This window comes from Ictalurus furcatus, chromosome 9, assembly GCF_023375685.1.
Source record: "Ictalurus furcatus strain D&B chromosome 9, Billie_1.0, whole genome shotgun sequence".
Taxonomy (NCBI): Eukaryota; Metazoa; Chordata; class Actinopteri; order Siluriformes; family Ictaluridae; genus Ictalurus; species Ictalurus furcatus.
The window spans coordinates 13,031,437-13,051,364 of NC_071263.1; the positions used below are offsets into that span (position 1 = coordinate 13,031,437).

Below are 19,928 nucleotides of genomic sequence, written 5' to 3' on the forward strand. Positions count from 1 at the left end.
GCTGTCTAATGAACACAGGAAGTCATGTTGTCTTCTGAGAGGATCTGACAGTGATGGGTCTGAAGTGACTGCGCTATGATGCCAATTTCAGTAAGGAGCAGAGAAAAGAAAGCAGAGCATCGTTTGTGACTTGTAATGTGTCAAGATGTACCCTTGTTAAAGGTTCTTTTTCCCCCTCACAGTGAGGTATTTATATACAATTGGATACATTTGATGGTATCATTATTGCTATTAATAGACTATATTGTTTAGACACTAATATATCTCCAGTGTCCAAACAGTGTTCCATTTTAGTTTGTTTTTTTTTCATTCTGCATTTTTTAAAATTAGATACTGATAATGATATTAGATCTAATAAACTTGTATTGGAAAAAGTCTGGCTTTTGCAAGGAAATGTTTCTCAATAATCAATTGTGTTGACACCAGACCAAAACATACAGGATAAGGATTGTTGTATTTTTTTTTTTATTCACTTTTACAGAGAACAGAACAAAAAATATTAAAATAAAATAAACAGCTTTCACATCAATGAACTGCTTGTGTTAGATCTGACTTGTGGTTTATGTACTTCATAAATGTTTTTTTTCTTCTTCTTCTTCTTCTTCTTCAAATTCAACCAGCAGTTGTAAAATATGCACGCACAGTACAAACATTTTGTAGGGAATGGATTTATTCAAATCCAACAAAACCACTGGATTCAAGTATTTTAAGTCTTTTGTGTCACTGAAAACATTCTAACAGAGGAAACATAAGTCAGACTGAAAATTTATAAGCAATCAAAAATTGTGGGCAACTACAAATCAGCTCTGAGGAAAAAAAACTACATGTTCTTTAGATGGTAATAGACTTGTCACCTCCACATTATGAATGTTTTTATAATCCATATTAACGAAAGCAATTTTGTGATTTTGAATGTAATGAGACTACTTGCAGACACTAAAGTGTTCATTAATTTGCATATTAACAAATATGTCATTGGAAGCCTACCAACAGCAGAGATTTCACAATAAATTATTTGTATCGAAAATAAGATTGTAATATCTCACAAATATGCCCGAGGCAGTATTTGGAATCATTTCTAAAGTCCAATAAAGTGCTTTCAAGAACAAATGCACTCTAATACACGAGTCACTAGATTTATTTTCATTTTTTCTTCAAAGCGCTCAGGAGCCGTCTGTGGAAAAGGTCTAGGATTGATATTTATATTGATATACAGAGTATAATTACAATACCCACAATCTTTAATAACAATGGAAACGACACAGTGATGATGTAAATAACTTAAGTAAATTGAAAACGATCAAACTCAGTGACCAACAAAATACCCCTTAAAATAAAAGACAAAACTTTAAGGCATTGCACAGATCATGTTTGTATGAATATGCATGAAAAATGCTAATCACCACAGCAAAATTAATATCAAGCAAAAACAAATGATTTGACAGAAAGGTCATCATCTCAAAAAGAAGAAAATCAAAATCTACATTGGTCATATGAGCATGTAAATACTCACTGAGACAGAGAGGTGCTGGTCCCTGTGTTTAAGCTCCGGTGCACTAAAGACGTAGTATGCGTTATTACAGATAGTACAGACAGTAAGGACTGACCGAGAGCTACAAAGAGCTGAAGCTGCTCTTCATTTGAGCAGGTTCTGGAGCATGGCTGTGGCGTAGGTGGGCCGAGCCTGCTTGCTCTCGATGGCGTTCTTTAGATACTGGATCCCCCCACAGCGCTCCCAGATCTCCTCAAACTGGCGAGGTAGAATCTCTGCTCCACGTTTCCGCGTCAGGCCTGTCTCCTCCAGACTCAGCTCACACATCTCCATATCATCCTTTCCTAACAACACAGCACAACACACATTCTTGTACACTCATTCTAGAAAAAGTACAACCAAACACTATGTCAATACATTTTATCTTAAATATCACATCTAACAATTTAAAGGCATACTGCAGCATTTTACAATCTAACCTTTATATTTGACATATGTACAGTTATGTACAGTTCCCTCCAAAAGTCTTGGAACAGCAAGGCCAATTCATTTGCTTTTTGCTACACACTAAAGACATTTGGGGTTGAGATTAAAAGATGAATGAGATGATAGATCCGAATTTCAGCTTTCATTTCCTGAAATTTGTATCTAGATGTGTTAAACAACATAGAACATGGCACCTTTTCCTTGAATGCACCCATTTTTCAAGTGATCAAAAATATTGGAACACAAGAAGACTCCAAGATTAGAAATATAGAAGCCATACCACAACATGAAACCCACTCAACAAATTAACAGTAAGAAACAGAAGGCCAGATTGGATGGGGGATGGAGTGGAAGGTTTTAGACTGGCCAAGTCAATCACCAGGCCTTAAGCCAATTGAGCATGCATTACACCTCCTGAAGAGGAGACTATATGGATAACCCACGGCCCACCCCCATCCTCCCATACTTTTAGAGGGGACTGCATGTAATTACCACACACAGTAGAAAAGTTTCCCATTCACTCAAAACCTGTAATATAACTCTAAGGCTAACTGCAATCAAAGTGTGCAGTGCAGTCAATAAACATTCATGCAAAACATGTTTGTAGAGCCCTTTTGCAAATTCTTTAGTCTGAGGCTTATGTAAATTAAGCTCTTAATTTGTGTAATTCATTCTTCCAAAGGGAAGATTTCTTTTTCCACAGGGTTTATGCATTTATGGCTAATCAGTGTAGAGACAAAAACACAGCAGTGCCTCAAGTTCTGCCGGATCTCACATGAATACAACAAAATTTTATGGAGAACATAAGCAACCAAAATGAGTTTTTATTGTATTGTATTTATTTTATTGTATTTCTCCTGTTAATTGTTAATTGGATAAAACTACACAAACATAGCTTTGGTAAGACATCGTCATGTCTATGTCGTCCCAAGCCGTTTATTGCTGGAGTTTCATGGTATAGTCAGCTCCAGAATTATTGGTACCCTTGATAAAAATGGGTTTAAAAAGTGTTTTTGTGGTTCATCCATATAATCTGATACTAAAAATGAGAGAACTAGAACCACTGACTGAACTAAAATCATGTGTCACAATTATTGACACCCCTGAAATTAGTAGTTTGTACAACAGCACAGAGTCTTCTTGATGAGACTGAAGAACACTGAGCAGGAGACCAGTCCTCAATAATGAATAGTTCCACATCCTCCAGAGATCCTCTTTTGTGGACTTTCCTCTTCATTCATTTAATTTAAAACCTCCTGCTATGGAGCTGCTCCGGCTAAGGGATTTAAATAAATGGCAAAATTGTTTAAAAACAAACAAAAAAAGGTTAACAATATAAATGTAAATATAAATTATTGTTCATAAGAATTTCTAGTGGTGTCACCATTTGTGACATATGTGGTTTCTCTCATATTATCAGTGTGTGATTAAGCTAACTAACCGCAGATATTTTTCCGTAAATTTGACAGTTGTTTCAGAGCTGATACTAACATAGCTGTTAGCTTTATATTTTATTAACAGAACTCAACAACTACCTAACTTCAATTATAAGTAAGTAGGCTTTCCATTCTTTTCTTAGTACAGGCAAACATATCAAAATTCTTGTCTGTGGTAATCACTGCAGATGGAGAGATATTAAATTACTAATAGCCTAATCTTAACTAATAAGAGTTTGTAAGTGAAGATTACACCTTCAGCTAAATGGCATAAAGAATGATTGTGGAACTGTTAGTGTGAGTGGTAGTGGTGGTAGGGAGGTGGTTTCTGCACAGTTTATGCTTTGCGCTGGCTAAGAATTGCTGAATGGTAAAGAGGAGGTGGTGGATACAGAAACTCTATCACATGTAGAAAAAGTGAGAGATTGAAATTTACACAAAGTAAACTAGGGAGAATGTGCAGCATGGTCTCTCACAACATTCAGTTATTTCAAAACTCATTATGTGTGGAGGTTAGGTGTGAAAATGCTCAATTATTCCTCTAAGCATTGGAAACCTTGACTACCTGCTACCAGTAGAATAGGCTGTTTGTCTGGGTGCAGCTCCATTTGCCTTGCAATCCAGGGGCCATCAAAATGAGCGTACCACCAGCCCTTCTTCTTATTCTGTGGGTCTTTATACTGGTCTGCAGGGCGGATGAAAGGGATGCGAAAGTAGCGCTGTTGCCTATTCACGGCAATCTCCTGCTGCCGGGCAGGAACAGGAGGAGCTGGGTTCTGCTGAGCTGGAATGACATCACAATTAAATTTGAAAGTGTTTACAAGCAAGACAAAATAGAATACTACAAGAAAAATAGAGAATACAGGTTCTGATCTCTATTTGAAGTGTCCTTTAGACAAGACTCAAGAGAGTTTAAATGACTAATGGAAAGCCAGAACCTGATTAAATCAGAGAAATAACATTAGATCAAAATATCTGATGGAAAAAACAATCTGTTTGAAGTAAGAGTTCGCCTGAGGGTGTAAGGATATGCATGCTGGCAAGAGCAACAAAAGACATGTGACTCTAACAAAGCAGTTTGTTTTGAGCAGTTGAACACCTGTAGAAAGCAACCGTCAATAAAAGAAAACAGGGCATCATGCCTTTTGAGATGAAATATCACAAATAATTTGAATTCCCTGGAAACACCAGTGTGTTTTCTGTGAGAACTGCGTCTAGTTGTGTGCTTAAGCACATCAGGAAAGCTAATCAGGAGATAAGAGGCTCATTAAAACCTGGGAGAAATAAGAGAACAAACTGGTTCACCTGTGGCATGCTCCAGCAACACAGACACACACACAGACACACACACAGACACACACACAGACACACACACAGACACACACACAGACACACACACAGACACACACACCACTGCATCCTGGAATATACATCCTCAACTGCTGTGCACTACAGGAAATATATTTTGTGTTCACAAAGGAATATTTGAGAAACTGAGTGAACAGTACAACGCTATCATTCAGAGAATCTTAGTGTACATGGTGTATCCACTGTGTATAAACTGTGTGCAACAGTTTTATATTACCATAGTCGGTGACAGACTTGGGAGCTCTCTGCTCAGTCTCAGTGTTGCGCTTCTTGTTCTTTGACTTCCAGGCGTGGTAGACCTTTAAACGACGATGAAACTCCTCTCTGCAAGCTGCCAGTAGTTCTATATCTACAAAAGTGTGACATTTGATTAAACAAAACGACATAGTATTTATTGCTTTACTATCATGCACATGCACTATGTAATTCTGATTATACCATATGGTTATGTTCTCATTTTGAATTGGAATATACATTTTCTACAAATCTCACATCACAGCAAAATATTTCTTTCCCCCTAACAAATCTCTGCTGGCAGTAAAATGTGAGAGAAGCAATCAGAAAGAGTCCCTATTCTTACCACAGGAGGTGTTGATAGCATCTCGAAGCTCTGCATATTTCCATTTGCTCAGGTCGTACTTCTTCACCCCGGTGGCTGCTTTGCTGGCTTGTACTTGCGGACCCCTTTAAAGCATTGAATCAAACTCGTTTACATAGTAAAACAGGCAAATGAGCTGTTTTTTTTTTTGTTGTTTTTTTGTTTTTTACAGGAAATGCATAAAGAAACATCGAACAAATTATCTAGGCTATGGGTGAAAAGGATTCAATTTGAAACTTCATAATAAAGCTACAGTTTACTGTCTTTAATAATTACAGACCAAATCAATATAGCACTGGGAAAATCAGGGCATGGCTTTGCAATGGTGTGCTAGTGGGTAGCTAGTCCAGGCAGTGGAAGTGTCAGTGTAAGGAAAGCATAAAAAGCTGCGAGAAGAAAGAGAAAACAAGCATGTGAATGTATGTAATATTTAGCAATAAGGTAAGGGTCATGCCAATCCTTTCTGACAGCTCAATCAAAGTCAGGATTTACTGCTCATTAACTGGAGCTACTATCAGTTCAAACAGGTTCTATGGAAGTTCAAAACCAAAATCCAATTCATAATCACATTCAGCTTACTATACCTGGCCTGGAACTGCAAACTGTGTCAATGGTACAGTTGGGAGAATATGTCCAAAGAGCCAATAAAGTCAAGAAGAAAAAGTCAAACACATGGACATAAAATAAAAGCACTGAGTGGCGTTCTTAATGCTGTGCTCTGATCATGTCTGAGGTATAGGTAAAAGTTGCTGAGTTGCTTTCAATTGGACCACCAGCAGTATGCTTATGTGATTTAGAACAATGGATGCAAAAAATATTTATGTTGTAAATATTTTTTGGGAGATTAATTGAGGTTACAGTTCTCAGTGACAGTCACTATCCCTGCAGTCTCCGCAGGAAACTTTAGTACTTAGGTAAAGGTAATTGGAATCATTGTAATTCCTCAGAAACTTTGGTTGAAACAATTTTGAATTGAGCGGCGCAGTTCATATTTTAGGATCAACATTCTAAACAGGAGATTAAATGTTTTGATGCGACTCCTTCAGATTGCAGAATAATACGTTTGTAAAAATGTATACCATTTATGGTATACCAAATATATACCATTTTATGTTGTAATACATTTATAAAAATTCTAAATTGTTTATCTAAAAACAAGAAAAAAAGTAGTCAATTATTAGTCTAGGTTTCACTGTTTGTTTATGTGAGTACTGTATGTTGCAGAGAAGCTGAAACACACACAATTTTGTGGACACTCATTTTGACTCTTGACAGCTGTTAGTAGCAAAGTTACTTAGCTCAGCCCGTCCCACTGCTTAACCCACATAGGTGTCAGCGAGTGTCATGCGCAAATGCACATACACAAACAAATTTATTGAATGGATAACTGAGCACCTCATGCTCCAGCTCTGGAAAAGCAGGTCATATACCAGACTAGAGATTTTAAATGTAGCTGAAGTAATCACGTGTTATGATGCTCTACAAAGATTGGGCTCGTTAACAAGGTGGCTGCATTCGAAATCACGTACCATGACATCACCTACTGCGTTCGATTCAGTACCTACTGCTCAGCCATTGATACAGTATGTACTGATCAGTACAAGTGTGTAACATGGATACAATCTGGACGTACGACATCGCAGTGTTGGCATTGTCATGGGACCTACAACTTAAAAAGAGCCGATGCGCTGCCTCGGCAGTAGGTTATCCGAGAATTTCTCGCCTACTGTTTTATGAATACTGTGAATTTGGAAATACTACTCCTTTGGCGTACTGCTGTAGGATAGTAGGGATATATGGATGCAGCTGCTGATTCAGTTTAGGATTGCAAATATTAAGAGTCCAGGTCTATAGTAGTGCCCTTCTGTATTCTACATTTGCATAGTGGCTTACTGAAGTATTGACAGTATTGCAAAAGTTAAGTAAATAAAGTGACCTAAATGATCAAGTGGTCAAACCTGACCTTGAAAAACAATATTATTTGTTTGTGAATAAGCAAATAAAAATGATCTGTCTCATGTAATCCTTTTAAATGCTGCATTGAATACAGTGAAGGATTGATTAATGAATAAGGAAAGTATTTAGGTTAATATCAACCAGGAATTTGCTGGGAATAGTTTATGGTTGCTTTGTAGCAGAAATTTGCGATCTAGGTTGGTGAAAAATTTAGAGGAGAGTAGAGGACTTGTGAATAGGCGTTTTCTGAGTGAGTTTATGTCAGGAACAGGATGATGTTTTTACATTTATCCTAATTATCTCTTCGTGTGGAAAAAGCAAGGCTTGTCAAACCATCATTGGAAAAAGGAATGAGAGAAAATGTTGTCTGGTTACCTGTGACCAATGTGAGAAAGTACTGAATTCTGGCTTTTTCCATTTCTCTAATAGATGATTAAAGATGAATCTCTCTGTAGCAATGTTTAGCTTCATTCATCACATTCCTTCACAATAAATACATACTTTGTAGGTCCATGAGCAATAGGCTCTCTGGGGGTGGACACAATGTTAGTTTGGATCACAAAGCCAGTTTCCTGTCACAAAGCTGTTTACTTGGCTGCAGTTTGGATTTTTTTTATGCTTTTTCACAAAAGCAGCAGGGCAACAGGCCTTATTCATATGGAAATCTCGGTGCGAGAACATCTACGATCGGTAGAATTTTTGTGGCTCTAACATTACCTGACACTAACTTCAGCAGTGATGTGTGTATTATGTGTGTATTATGTGTGTGTACCTGCGTAGGCTGAGGTCCATCTGAGACTCATCCTGGATGAGTTCAGCTTCACTCTGAGCTATCCTCATGGCTAGCTCTCTGTCCCTCCTTTCCTGCTCCAATACTGCTTGCCTCTGAACCTCCTCCTCCCGCTCTAGAGCCAATTGAATGTCCAGTTCCACCTGCGTGTGTGCGCACACACACACACAAACACACACACACACAGTAGCTAGTTTATTATAATAATCCTGACAAGTAGGAAGATACACTGTTGCACATATGCAAATTAGAAACAAACACACACACACACACAAACACACTTTGATGCTGCGTCCAGCTATAGTGACGTATAACGTTTGACCAAGTATATTTCATCTAACTTAACAACTGTATTTTATTTATTAATCCATTCAGAGGACACTCTGATTCAGACAGATTGATACTTAGAGAGCCATATCTTATGTGTGTGTGTGTGTGTGTGTATAATGTCTAATAAGAGTTGAAAATTTTTTGCAATTTTATGACAATTTTGGAGTCATTATTCTATTAAAACATCGTTCTATAGCCAAGCATTAACCTTCTTAAAATTTCACCAACACTTACGCATATTTCACAGTGATTAGCAGTGTGGTTTTTTGGGGGGGGGTTTATACTTACAGGTGGCAATCATTTTTCCAAATGATTTTTAAATTATTTCTGTTGGATGCAAGTAGGGCTGCAACAACTAATTGATAAAATCGATAATTAAAATAATCGACAATGAATTTCATTATGGATTAGTTGGGTCTGTTGTGACAGCTTTTCAAATGGAAGGGAGTGGGACTCTTATCTTTTCAACTCCAATTCTTACATCTGTCAAATATTTAAATGATTTTAATAAAAGTCACCTGAATTTCATGCCACTGTTTGTTTAATTTGTAAGCATTTTAGTAGAAGTTTAGCATACAAACAAACTGCATTTTAGGATAATTGTAGGGGAAAAACTATAAACAACTAGGGATGCAACAACCAATAGATAAAAACAATAATAATCGATAATTAAAATAACCAACAAGGAATTTCATTATGGATTAGTCGGGTCTGTGACGTCACTGTGGATAACCCCATCAGTGAGGTCACTTTGCAATGGTGAAAAATGCATTTCTATGAATAAAACACATCTGAGAAACAGCGGAGGTCACAGAGTGAGCTGCTGCGTGAAAAGTGCACTATCCAGGTCGTCCAAAACATGAGAATGTTTTATATTAAGCTCTTTAAACAAACTCGTAAGTGTATTAACGTGGCTTGTCGTGTCGGATGCTGTGACAGATGCGTGAGCTGTTTAATGTGTTCCAGACATGTTTTCTTCAGCACAGAAATGCCATATTTACCTTTATATCCTTATCTGTAAATGTTCAAAATTCACTCCAGTATTTCCATTTTACATGAAGACTCGTCCTGACAGCGAGCGAGTCTCCATTAAACTTCACTGAGTGAGCGCGAATCTATGCATCAATCAAACAGCACGCAATAGAAAGGAAGCACAATAACTCTGACTAAAATATTCATTTTGAACAAATATGTTGTTTGATGCTATATTTAGTGATATTTAGAAACAAAAGTAATTGTGTTTTTTATGACAGCAGTAACTGCAATGGGGTTATAGCATGTAATTGTATATAAATGTAAGAAGTGTCAAACATTTACAGAATAAAGTAACATGTTACTGTGTTCAGATGAGTGAATATGCGTGTGTTACCGCAGAACATTCAACCTCTTATCAGTTAACACTTAGTTTGTGCCTTTGTTTTTCTTTTTTTCAAAAAACCTTTGTATAGCATAGCCCACATAGATACATTTAATACCTTTTTCATAGCCTTCAATTTGCACAATGTTTGAAGGACAACATCGGGCAGAATGTGAAATAACTTTTTTTAGAAAACAATACAGAAAATAAAAATTGGACTTTTAATCCAACTAATCAATTAATCAAAGAAATAATTGACAGATTAACCAATTATCAAAATAATCGTTAGTTGCAGCCCTATGCGAGTAATTTAATACCTGTGTGTAATGTTTATTTTATTCCATTATTTTTGCCTATTCTTATGGTGTGAATTTGACTGTATGTTCCCCTTTAAAACAATCTAAGGCTTTCCTGAACCTTTTTTTTAAAAAAAACGGTTTTAGGCTTTCCCTGAATCTCTCCAATAACCGCTCACCAGAAGAGTATGAGATCTGCAATGGAACCCATCAAACTGAACATTTCAGTAAAACACTGCTGTAGTTTGAAAGAAGAGCTTGTAAGAAAAAGGTAGGCATGAGTGCTTCACTGGGAGCTGACCAGGGGTTGACAAGATTTAGACCTCATCTAGACAGTGAGTTTGTAACCTCTCTTCAGCATTTCATCAAATCCAGATTCACTACTGGTGCCAAAATAAAGAAAGTGTTTGACATCCATGGGCAAATAAGCAGCCAGGCTTATAGTGGTGGCTCAAAACACAATGACATTTTTATGGAAGTGTACAGAATACATACAGTAACATGCTCTAAACAAGCCTGCATATAAGTGACTAGCAGAGTGACTTGCCAGGGAACTTGAAATCAATGCTGAATGGTGGACAAAAGTCAATATAGGCCAGCGAAAGAAAAAAAAAAAATCAAATGTAGTAAAATTGTAAATATGTTATACCTGTAGGATTCGCTCATCCTCTTCCCGCTTCTTCCTCTCCTCCTCTTCCTGCTTCCTCTTCTGCTCCATCTCTGCTTTCCTGTGGTAAGATAGAATAAGGAAGAGTCTTATGCCAAAAGAAAAAGCACACAGCAAAACATATTCCTCTAATTTTGTCCAGTTAGGTTTTGATTTTTCCCGCACACCAAATCCAGCTCATGAGGCTCTAAATTAATACCAAGCTTTAAAAAGTTTTTGTTTTGTTTTTATTATCCAGACTCGTATCCAGTGTTATCCAGAATAATAATCTGTGTCAGCATTGTGTCCCATTTCAAATCCTTTAAATTATAGTGTATAATTTTGTTTTTCTTCAGTTTTTTAATGTCAGGATAAGAAAATCATTAATATTTCATTTTAGTTTATTGTATTAAATATGACCAGTAGGAAAATCCACTGTTGCCACATATGTTAATTAGATCATTTAATTTACTTATTTAAAATATTTTTTAAATAAACTGTTGGCAGGAAGTATCCAACAGAGGAAGCAGATAAATGATGTCAGTGCACTGCTTGAAATTAACAACATGCATTCTTTATCAAGCAAATATTTCTCTTAGGAGTCACAGAATAATCAAGCAATGCCATGTGTTTTAATGACAGGAGAATATGAAAGAGAGACAGGACATTATAGTGTAAACCTCTTCTAGAAGCCGTAGAACACTGATGATGTAAGGCAAGTCATGACCAAATCTCCCCAACAATTAAGTGAGACTTACATGCGACGTTCATCTTCCTCCTGTTTGCGTAACAGTGCCTCTTCTTCACGTCTTTTTCTCTCCCTCTCCATTTCCTCCTGGATGCGATTCAGCCGCTCCATCTCCTCCTCTTCCTGCTTCTTCTTCTGCATAGAGGAAAGCAGCTGTTCCGAGCGCTTCACCAGGTCCTCATATTCCTGTTCAATCTCTGTGCGACTCATCACTGTGGTCTGAGAGATACAGAACACAAAGACAGAAAGCCTTCACATGTTTGATTCCTCCAGAACCCCTGAAACCACATACCACTGGTTTCATAATGCTACAAATTCATAAAACAGTTCAATGTGATTGAAAGAGAGTGTCAGCTCCTCAGTTTAACTAAATGCAGGCTTTCAGATGCCTAGCTACCAGTAGCCTAACCTAATGTGAATCAACAAGGGAGAGTAACCTGGCCATGAATCACTCATTTATCACAGATTTCACACTCTCCCAGCAAAAGAAGACAACATGGCAGGTTATGTCACTTAGGAGGTTAGCTTGCTTTCATATCCTGCAGGTCCTCGTTAATCCAGAGCATCACCTTAGTATTGTTTGGCAGAGGGACAGAAAAGTGTAAAAGGGACCAGATGCTGTTGTTTTATACACAGGCAATCAAGGCAATCAAGTGGAAAAGATTCAGCTCTGCTGTCGATCATTATCATTGAGATGGTGAGGAGGGCATAATGTCTGAACCTCACTACCAATAGCACACATTTTGCCTGAAACATTAAAGCCTTCTCCCCGCAGAGGTAGAGAAAAAAGGTTTAGACAACAAAAAGTCTATTTCTAGCAAAAAAAAAAAGGGCTTAAGGGTTTGGGGTGTGCAAAGACCGGAATGGAGAGGAGATACAGCAAGATTAGGATGATCATAAACTCCCATGTCATTTATTTCCTAGCACTTGGAGGCCAGTCAAATTGTCCCAGTGCTCCATTATGCTCCTTGGAACAATCACACTCATTTGCTCCTATGCACACTGTGTTACGCTGAGACATTGATTATAAAAGGCAGCCCGAGTCTGACTAACAGCCGACCATCTGCTTTTATGCTAGGTTACATTTTTGTGCTATATTTTATGAGCTGCTTAAGTCGTCTCTACATTGAAGCTAACTGGAGTAAAACAGGGATCTATGCTGTGATCTGAGCAATTCTACATTGTGTTGAAAAATAATACATGCACAAAGATAAAATTGCAGGAGGAGCTTGAGACAACAGTCCATGCGAAGCATCTTTAGTTTATCTTCACCAGTCCATGGAATGATTGTCGCCTGTTCTATTATATATGGCAAACTGACACCAAACTTCCAAGTCACTAAAAGACAACACGTCACACCACGACGAGCCTTGTCCTAGATTACAAGATTTCATCAATCTAGTAATCACTTAATGTAGTATTATTTGAAAGCATAATGTTTAATCAACCTCACCTTAATCTTGGTGATGAGGGAGTTGATGGAGGTGGCCAGATCCTGAATCTGCTTGCTCATCTCCAGCTTGCCCTCTTTCAGCCCGCTCACAGCCTCATTAAACCTTTCCATTCTCTTCTTCAGATTCTGAACCTTTAACAGACCATCAACACTGCCATGCAGCAGAAAATCCACATCAGTCATAAAGAACTATAAAGTGGCAGGATGGCACTACTGGTACATATGGTTCATGAATAATGAGTTAATGGGAGATAAGTGGTTTGAACGCGTGAAGACTGGCACCCACCGAGGCTTATGTCTCCTCTTGCACAACCACATGCGAACCGTTTTCTGAATTTTAATGCAGGCGCTGGCCCTGTACTTGATTTTATTCTTCACTGCAGGAAAAGGGGGGAAAGGACAGGGAGAATACATTTTCTCATTTAGAAGGACAATTATGGAGCAGAGGCAAGTCTTTTACTTCACAAATGCCCTGTTGAGTGTTCCCAGCAAGCAAGGGATGATCAATAAAAAGCCATGTTTCCATTGCTGTAACATTTTCAAGAACGATGAACCTTTTTCAGGAACTCAGGAGATTTAAATGTATTTCCACCAGAGGACCTAGTGGTAATTTTCTCTGGTCTGTAGTTCCAGGAACCGTTTCAGTTTCTTGGACTTTTCAGCAGACCAGCAACTACTGAGAAGAAGTTTGTCGAACTGACCGTCACTGATGGGTCAAAGGTCATCCATTTTGAATCATTTTTAAAAACTTGCCTATAGCTAATAAGCAGTTACTAAAGCTTGCTTATATCACCAATGGTGCATGACCAGCAAATATATTTGAAGATTATTTGCAGTGATAACTCACATTTAATGACAGACAGTCCACACCACTGGACCTTCTTCCAGCGGCTGCACACCAGCCACTTGTTGACCCGCTGGACAAGCTCTGCCAAGTGCTCTGGGTCAGACCTCATGATCTGGTCAAACTCTGCAAACTGAGATGCACATGGCAGTCACCTTTTGTTAATGCTGCAGTCTCTTATTTCATCCATTTTTCGCAATTCAAATACAACTGAAGTGTTAGGTTTGACTATTTATTCCAGTCCTGCACAGAGGATGCTCACCTTTCCAGGGCGAAAAAACACCTTCGTCAGTCCAAACTTGTAATCGCTGTCATTAAGACCCAGCGCTTTAAAGAGAGCCTGCAGTGGACATATGCCATGGAAATGGTCAGACAGAAAGCTCTGAAGAGAAAGAAAATATCAAATGTAGCATTAAAGCGAAAGACTTACCTTACAGAAGAGGCGAGGGTCGAGTCTGGCAAGCTTGCCCGGGAGATATTGCTTGTACATATTATATAGCTCATGGAAAGGGGCTCGAGAAGGAAACCCCCCCTGCATCAGATCCAGTACTGAAACCATTCCTGGGAATAGCATAGAAAAACAAAGGAATGGGAAAAGAAAAACATTTGAACAAGATAAATATGACAGATTCATTGTCCAAAATGGTTAATATGAACCAATATATTTTTCTACACTATATGCTTAGTTATGTTAGTAGGAAACAAAACTAAGAATTGTACATTACGAATTTGGAAGCTTTCTTTCTATAAGGTTAGTGAAGGTAATGAGCCTTTGCACAGGCACACTATCTACTTATAGCTTTTTGGCCACACTCATTCTCTAGAGCTACTTTGTGCAGGTCTTAAGTGCACCAACCATTATTGGTTGCTAAGAAAAACCAAGTGTTGCAAACACAGGCTATGACATGTGGAAAAAGCTCATTAACAAGGCCCTTCCAGGCTAAGACCACCCCAGGAAGATGATGAAAAACAAATCAATGCTCGTCACATTTAATGCATCTACTCAGTGGGCAATATATACATTGTGAAAAACAAGCGTTGAGATTGATGAGCTGTGTTTAGTGGTGCCATTTATTTACAAGCTATACTGGCAATGTGGAGAAAAGCATGAACCTTAAGCAAAATCTAGGCAGGAGGAAATAAAAACAAATGGATGCCTGAGATGGCAAGAACACTGTGTGTTGGATGTGTATCTGGATGTGCACGAGCACTCATACCAGAACACTGCAGCTGGGACAGAATCTGGGCTCCTTCAAACTGGTGGCTCACCATCTTTAGATTGGGCTTCACACAGCGGATGAAGCTTGAACCCTTTGTAAACATAATCAAACCGACATTTTAGATAATAGTTAGCTTATGCATTGTGTGTGTGTGTGTGTGAGAGAGAGAGAGGTATGTACTAAATAAAACTACTATCCAACTTCTGGATTGGACTAGGAAGTAAATCTAGCTAACCCTAGGGTGTTTCACACAGTCTCAGCCAAGGTTTAATGACAATGTAAATGAAAAACATGACCTCATGCACTGTCGGTTGACAGCAGACAATATTTCAAAGGAATGGGAACAGATACTCACTGTGCTGTGTAGCTTTTCTAGTAGAAGAATCAACTGGGTCTAAAAAATTGACAGAAAAAGGACATGACTCAGCATTTGGTAGAGTATACTATACAAAATGGACAACAATCATAGACAACAGCAGGCATATAAAGCATGTGGGAAGCATGCATCATGCCATACCAATAATGTAATGAGAGAGAGCTAGTATATGAGAATACTACAGTAAGAGATCTCAGAATTAGAACTAGCGTACAGGTGCATCTCAAAATATTAGAATATTGAGGAAAAGTTATTTTTTAAAAATTCACAACGTGGAATTTCACATATTCTAGATTCATTTCATAAAGTGAAATATTTCAAGCATTTTTTTTCTTTTAATCTTAATGATTACGGCTTACAGCTCTTGGAAATAAAAAAAATCCAGTATCTCAAAATATTAGAATAAAGAATTTATAATACAGAAATGTCGACCTGAGAAGAGCTCTAATCAGCTAATTAACTCAAAACACCTGCAAGTCAAAACTCATGAGACTTCAATCTCTCAGTCTGGTTCAGTACACACAACCACAATCATGGGGAAGATTAATGTAAATTTTGCATTTCATTTGGAAATCAAGGTCCCAGAGTCTGGAGGAATGGAATGAAGAGACACAGAATCCAAATTGCTTGAAGTCCAGTGTGAAGTTTCCACAGTCAGTGATGATCTGAGGTGCCATGTCATCTGCTGGTGTTGGTCCGCTGTGTTTTCTCAAATCGAGAGTCAATGCAGCATCTACCAGGAGATTTTAGAGCACTTCATGCTTCCATCTGCTGACAAGGTTTATGAAGATGCTGCTTTCCTTTTCCAGCAGGACTTGGCACCTGCCCACAGTGCCAAAACTACTAGCAACTGGTTTGCTGACCATGGTATTACTGTGCTTAATTGGCCAGCCAACTTGCCTGACCTGAACCCCATAGAGAATCTAATGAGAGACACCAGACCCAACAACACAGACGAGCTGAAGGCCGCTATCAAAGCAACCTGGGCTTCCATAACACCTCAGCAGTGCCACAGGCTGATTGCCTCCATGCCACGCTGCATTGATGCAGTAATTCGTGCAAAAAGATTAAAGCCCAGACCAAGTATTGAGTTCATAAATTAACATACTTTTCAGAAGGTCGACATTTCTGTATTATAAATTCTTTATTCTAATATTTTGAGATACTGGATTTTTTAATTCCATGAGCTGTAAGCCATAACCATTGAGATTAAAAAAAAAAGGCTTGAAATATTTCATTTCTGTGCAATGAATCTAGAATATATGCAAGTTCCACTTTTTGAATTAAATTACAGGAAAAATGAACCTTTCCATGATATTATAATTTTTTGAGATGAACCTGTGAACATTTTAAATTTTCCTTAATGCCAAGAAAATGAATAAAGGATATTAAACTGTAAATTCAGCACTACAGTGACAGTGGAAAAACAATACAGACATCATGAAGCTCTCACACAAACAAGATGGTGAACTGAGAACAGAAAGGCAGAGCAGTGGAGGTGGCTAGAGTATGTGACTGGGTTTAGACTTGTAATGGCGGGGTGAGATATGGTAAACTACACCTCTCCCTGGGTTTGAATTTCTCAGGCCAGTCTTACCCAGTAAAAAGTTTTAGCCTTTCTCCTTTATCTTCTTGATTCTGCCATTCTATCTATATTTTTAAGACATACAAGTTTTTCTCAAGGACAGAGTCAAAAAAACAGGATAAGGTCTAAGGGTGGCAGAAGGAGACGAGAACAGGGACAGAGGGAAGAAATAGAGAAGCAGGTTAAAAGTCAGGAGATCATGTTCACATAGTCTTCCACAGACGTTTATCCTACGTTACTAAAAAGCGAGGAACTCTTAGCAGAAACAACAGCTTGCATTTGTAAAGGACCAAAATCCATATTCTATAGCCATATATGCGTCTATGATAAACCTGGTGGTTTCTGATCATTTGAAAAGCATGAATTCACCTTGAATTTGTTTCCTACGCTGATGAAGCTGAGCTTGCCAGCCTTCTGCTTGGAGTCTTTTGAGTTTGAGTTGTTCTCAAAGAGATCACGGACAAACTTGTCCTTTGACTCACAAACAAGGCTCTCCAAGGACATGTGGAGGGCATCATTATTCTTCTCCACAAAACGGATCTACTCACACACATACACAGTCAGCATCAGGCAAAGAATGAGGCCATACACATACATTCATTCTCAGTCTATCACAGTACACAATCACTTGAAAAACACACGTTCTGCTACATGATTTTCACCGTATCACCGTACTGTTACAAACATTTTTCAAAAAAGGAAGTTAGATGAAATGCTAAATAAAAAGGGGTAGGTAAAACCAAAAAATAAAGCAAAAGGTAAAAAGTAATACATGTGAATAAAAGTTATATATGATATTAATAAAATACATGACCTTGAGACAGACATCAAAATCACAATGGTATATTTCAAATAAATAAAACATTAAAGTGTGTGTGCTCTAACACATGACAAAGTGTACATACAGTCTCATAACACACAGCTCCAGCAAAGTGCCTGATGATGAATCCTTCATCATCCCTTAGGTTCCTGTGGACTGCTAGTTTGGACTTTCTTGGAATCTATAGAAGAAAATTTTACAATTCAAGCTACATGGTTTTAATCAACTAACAAAACTATACTTCACAGTTATGGTCTATATAAGCATTTTGAAGACAGCTGAAGGTCATAGCTAACCGTGAGGCGGAAGTGATCTTTGTGCTTGGTGTGAACAGCTTCAACAAAGTGCTGGTCACTGGGCTGAGGTAGTCGGTTCTCCTCATCTAGGATGTCCAGAATTCCTACCAGTTTTGCCTCAATAAGGTCTACAGAGGGACAAAACAGCATTACAAAATGCAGCATGCGGTAGAGACAGCACACTGCATTAGCATACAATGACCCGGCTGATCAGCTATTATCCAGAGCATGTCCCTCCCAAACAAATTTAATGGAATGAAGGCAAAGCTGGGGAGCGCCTGGCTATATTTGCTATTCAGAATGAGGATATCTATGGGGTGCATTATTCATCAGCAATACATGCAGATGACTGAGGACCAGACACAGGCACATTTCATGTTTTTGCATGAGCAGACACCTGTGCTTAAATGAGAGCTGATTGATGACGGGAGATTGAGTAAAGCCCCCATGTGTCCATTTGCAAGTCACTAGGATGTGCAATAGGCTGCATTATTAATGGAAGCATTAGCATGGACTGAGCCTCTGAATGGAAAGTGTCTGTAAGCACTGTGCCAAGTGCCGAGTCCTATTAGACGCATAACTGTTATCTAGGACACAGTTGAATCCTGTATAGTGCTGAAAATAACGTTAAGCTATAGTTCTTTAATCTCTGCAAAAACTATTTAACTAAGGCTCTACTTAAAGTGTATCAGTTACTGTGAGCTAAAAAGTACCAGTGTTTGTTTATTTGTGTGTGTGTGTGCGCGTGTGTGTGTGTGTCTTTCTTTCACCAGATACACCTACTAGATAACGGCAGAGCTGATTCATTGTCTGGCTACTGTTGCCTTGACACCACAGTCCTGACTATGTGTGTGACAGCCCAGTCTAAAAGTTTTAATAAGCCCCTGGGAACACTGCAGTAGTGACAGTGTACCAAGAGAATAGGCTATCCCTATGTCTGGAACAAAAGCTGGCATTTTGTAGATTTTCACAGAGTCAGCAACAAAACACCAAAAAAGAAAGAAACAGCAACAGCACAAGAAGAATTGGGTCTATATGCACAGCCAGTCACTTTATAATAACCTTACGGTGGTGAGCAAGCAATTTTATAAAATGTAGTTAGCTAAGCTACAAGTTATTGTACAAAAAGCAAGTTCTACAAGTGAATGTACAGCAATATTAAAAATATATTTCAGACATATGTAGCTAGTTTTACTACAGGGTAAAAAGAAGATGAACTACATTGTTACATTCACAATTGGTGTCACCTCTTCGGCCAGATTATTTGCTCTCATATAATAATACCAATGATGACAATTATTATTATTATTATTATTATTATTATTATCCATCCACTTTCTGTACCGCTTATCCTACAAAGCGTCGTGGAGAGTCTGGAGCCTATCCCAGGGGGCATGTGGGACAGGGGACAACTATGGACAATTTAGAGATGCAATTCAGCCTACAACTCATGTCTTTGGCCTGGGGGAGGAAACCCGGAGGCAACCCCTGAAGCACGGGGAGAACATGCAAACTCCATGCATACAGGATGGAGGAAGGAATCCAACTCCCAACAGCTGACCTAGACCTGAACCTGGCAGTGACACTCAGTCATTTACATGAATTTCACATTATCCAGAAAAAAAACAGATGTCTTTTTTTTGTTTGTTTTTTCCTCAGGTCCAACTGACTTATAACCAGCTAGGAACTGTATTTAGTGTGTGTTAAATAAATGAAACAATTAGGTCAATAAAATAGTTTAGATACTTAAAAACGGATTGACCGATTTTTTTTTTTTTTAATCTTGAGCAAATGCTACACCTAAAAACTGACACCTATCATAGGCATAATA

General features: G+C 38.2%; 1 protein-coding gene across 1 annotated transcript in view; it reads right to left on the minus strand.

Annotated features, from left to right (window-relative positions):
• Positions 1-277: 277 nt before the first annotated feature.
• The window catches only part of myo6b (myosin VIb), a 40,084-nt gene continuing 20,433 nt past the window's right edge, over positions 278-19,928 (minus strand). Inside the window, exons 16-32 of the mRNA XM_053632925.1 lie at positions 18,098-18,225; positions 17,887-17,982; positions 17,351-17,521; positions 15,376-15,414; positions 15,018-15,111; positions 14,231-14,361; positions 14,063-14,140; positions 13,804-13,933; positions 13,243-13,333; positions 12,957-13,107; positions 11,514-11,722; positions 10,759-10,837; positions 8,109-8,269; positions 5,363-5,466; positions 5,000-5,131; positions 3,980-4,198; positions 278-1,836 (exon numbers count right to left, since the gene is read on the minus strand). Coding sequence (XP_053488900.1) covers positions 1,637-1,836; positions 3,980-4,198; positions 5,000-5,131; positions 5,363-5,466; positions 8,109-8,269; positions 10,759-10,837; positions 11,514-11,722; positions 12,957-13,107; positions 13,243-13,333; positions 13,804-13,933; positions 14,063-14,140; positions 14,231-14,361; positions 15,018-15,111; positions 15,376-15,414; positions 17,351-17,521; positions 17,887-17,982; positions 18,098-18,225 — 2,213 coding nt within the window. The 3' untranslated portion in view covers positions 278-1,636. The remainder of the gene's footprint in view (positions 1,837-3,979; positions 4,199-4,999; positions 5,132-5,362; positions 5,467-8,108; positions 8,270-10,758; positions 10,838-11,513; positions 11,723-12,956; positions 13,108-13,242; positions 13,334-13,803; positions 13,934-14,062; positions 14,141-14,230; positions 14,362-15,017; positions 15,112-15,375; positions 15,415-17,350; positions 17,522-17,886; positions 17,983-18,097; positions 18,226-19,928) is intronic.